This window comes from Grammomys surdaster, unplaced genomic scaffold (genome assembly GCF_004785775.1).
Source record: "Grammomys surdaster isolate TR1022 unplaced genomic scaffold, NIH_TR_1.0 124957, whole genome shotgun sequence".
NCBI classification, from domain to species: domain Eukaryota; kingdom Metazoa; phylum Chordata; class Mammalia; order Rodentia; family Muridae; genus Grammomys; species Grammomys surdaster.
The window spans coordinates 2,013-3,692 of NW_021619886.1; the positions used below are offsets into that span (position 1 = coordinate 2,013).

General features: G+C 36.8%; 1 protein-coding gene across 1 annotated transcript in view; it reads right to left on the reverse strand.

Moving 5' to 3' along the window:
- LOC114636823 (zinc finger protein 431-like) overlaps positions 1 to 504 on the reverse strand; it is a gene marked incomplete at both ends in the record, with an annotated part of 2,511 nt that extends 2,007 nt beyond the window's left edge. Inside the window, one exon of the mRNA XM_028784926.1 lies at positions 378 to 504. Coding sequence (XP_028640759.1) covers positions 378 to 504 — 127 coding nt within the window. The remainder of the gene's footprint in view (positions 1 to 377) is intronic.
- Positions 505 to 1,680: the final 1,176 nt, after the last annotated feature.

Sequence of the window (1,680 nt, forward strand, 5' to 3'; positions counted from 1 at the left end):
ATTTAATAATCCCCACAAAGCTGTGCTTGTTTTCACTATTTTTTTTTCATTAAAACTTCAGGGTACATTAAAATATCCCTAGAGGCACAAATGTATTTGCTTATACATTAAAATTACCGTCCATGTCTTCTAGAACTTTCACAATGATCTTCAATATTGTGGTCTTACAAATTGTAGCCTAAAATACAACATCAGAAAATGTATATTACTGGAAATTATGCAAAATTTACATTATTATCTTCAGAGAACCTTAGAGCAATGGCTGATGTATTCATCATACTCTTGTTCTTTCACAATCAAAATCACAAAAGAGCACCAAGCTCTAAGAAAGGCTTGTTCCCTTGAGTTAAAAAGTGAAAGAAAATTCCCATAATTACCTATACAAGAAAGGTTCCAGTAGGTTTCCAGCATCACATCCTTGTAGAGACTCTTCTGAGAAGAATCCAGCAAAGCCCACTCTTCCCAAGAGAAGTTCACATGTACATCCTCATAGGTCACTGCATCCTAAAGTATACCATATGTATGTATACTTCTTATATTTTTACTGTATGTAAACTTTCTATATATTATACTATATGTAAAGTTTCTATATGTAATAGAAATTGTGAGAGTGACAGTGTTGTAAAAGTAATACTTCATTGAAAATATATTTACATAATTTTGTGTGCTGAACATATTAATTCATAGAAATAAAAACACAATCATCAACTTTTTTTTTAAAAAAATTGAAAAAAGAGAATAATTCCTCTAAGTTCTGTGCACACTGAGTATGATATGGCATTGCAGGACAAATGCCTACTAACACACAAAGAGTCATGCTGGCAGAGCAGCATTCCTGAGGCTGGATCAGCAAAGCTGGAACAAAATTATTAAGTTCATAATGGATTGAGAAATGGGTGTAGTCACGCTCACCTGTAATCCCAGAACTCAGGAAGCAGAGACTGGAGAATCTCTGATTTCAAGGTCAACTTCTCCAAAGATTTAAATTCACTCCAGAAATATACTATCTATAAGTAAACTGGAGTGACTCTGTACAAACTCTAAGGATAATATATTTTTATAAAAATATTTTTAATAAGTTACTGATTGACAGATCAAAAAGTTCTCAAAAGTTCTCAATTAGTAAATGATGGTTGTAATAATAATATAAAAAACAGCAGCAAAACAATAGGCTATATAAAAGTGATGCTACAATGAAGAAGACTTGTTGCTTGTGCAGAGAACCTGCATCAATCCCCAGCCCTGACTGTGAGGCTCTCAACCAATTCTATGTCCAAGCCAAGACAATCCAATGCTCTTCTGACTTCAGTAAACACCAGTCTTTCACATGGTTCACCTCCATAATACAGAAATAAGACTCATGCATATAGTTTAAAATTTCTTTAAAAAACTAAAAACAGATATCCTGACCCATCCTAGAGGAACCACTGTACTCAGCAGAGCAGTGAGTAAGAACCCTCCCCCACAACCCTATGCCCCAGAGCTGCAGCCAGGAGCCTGGGGCACTCAGGACCCATCACCCACCCAAACCTCGTCCTCCGGAATACCACTCCCCTTCCGCCCCTCAATTAGTTCTTTCTGCTGGGGCAGACTCCTAGCTGGTCTGCTCCTGTGAAGAGACCACATCCTGACCCATCTCAGAGGAACCACTATACTCAGAGCAGCAGAGGAACCACTACA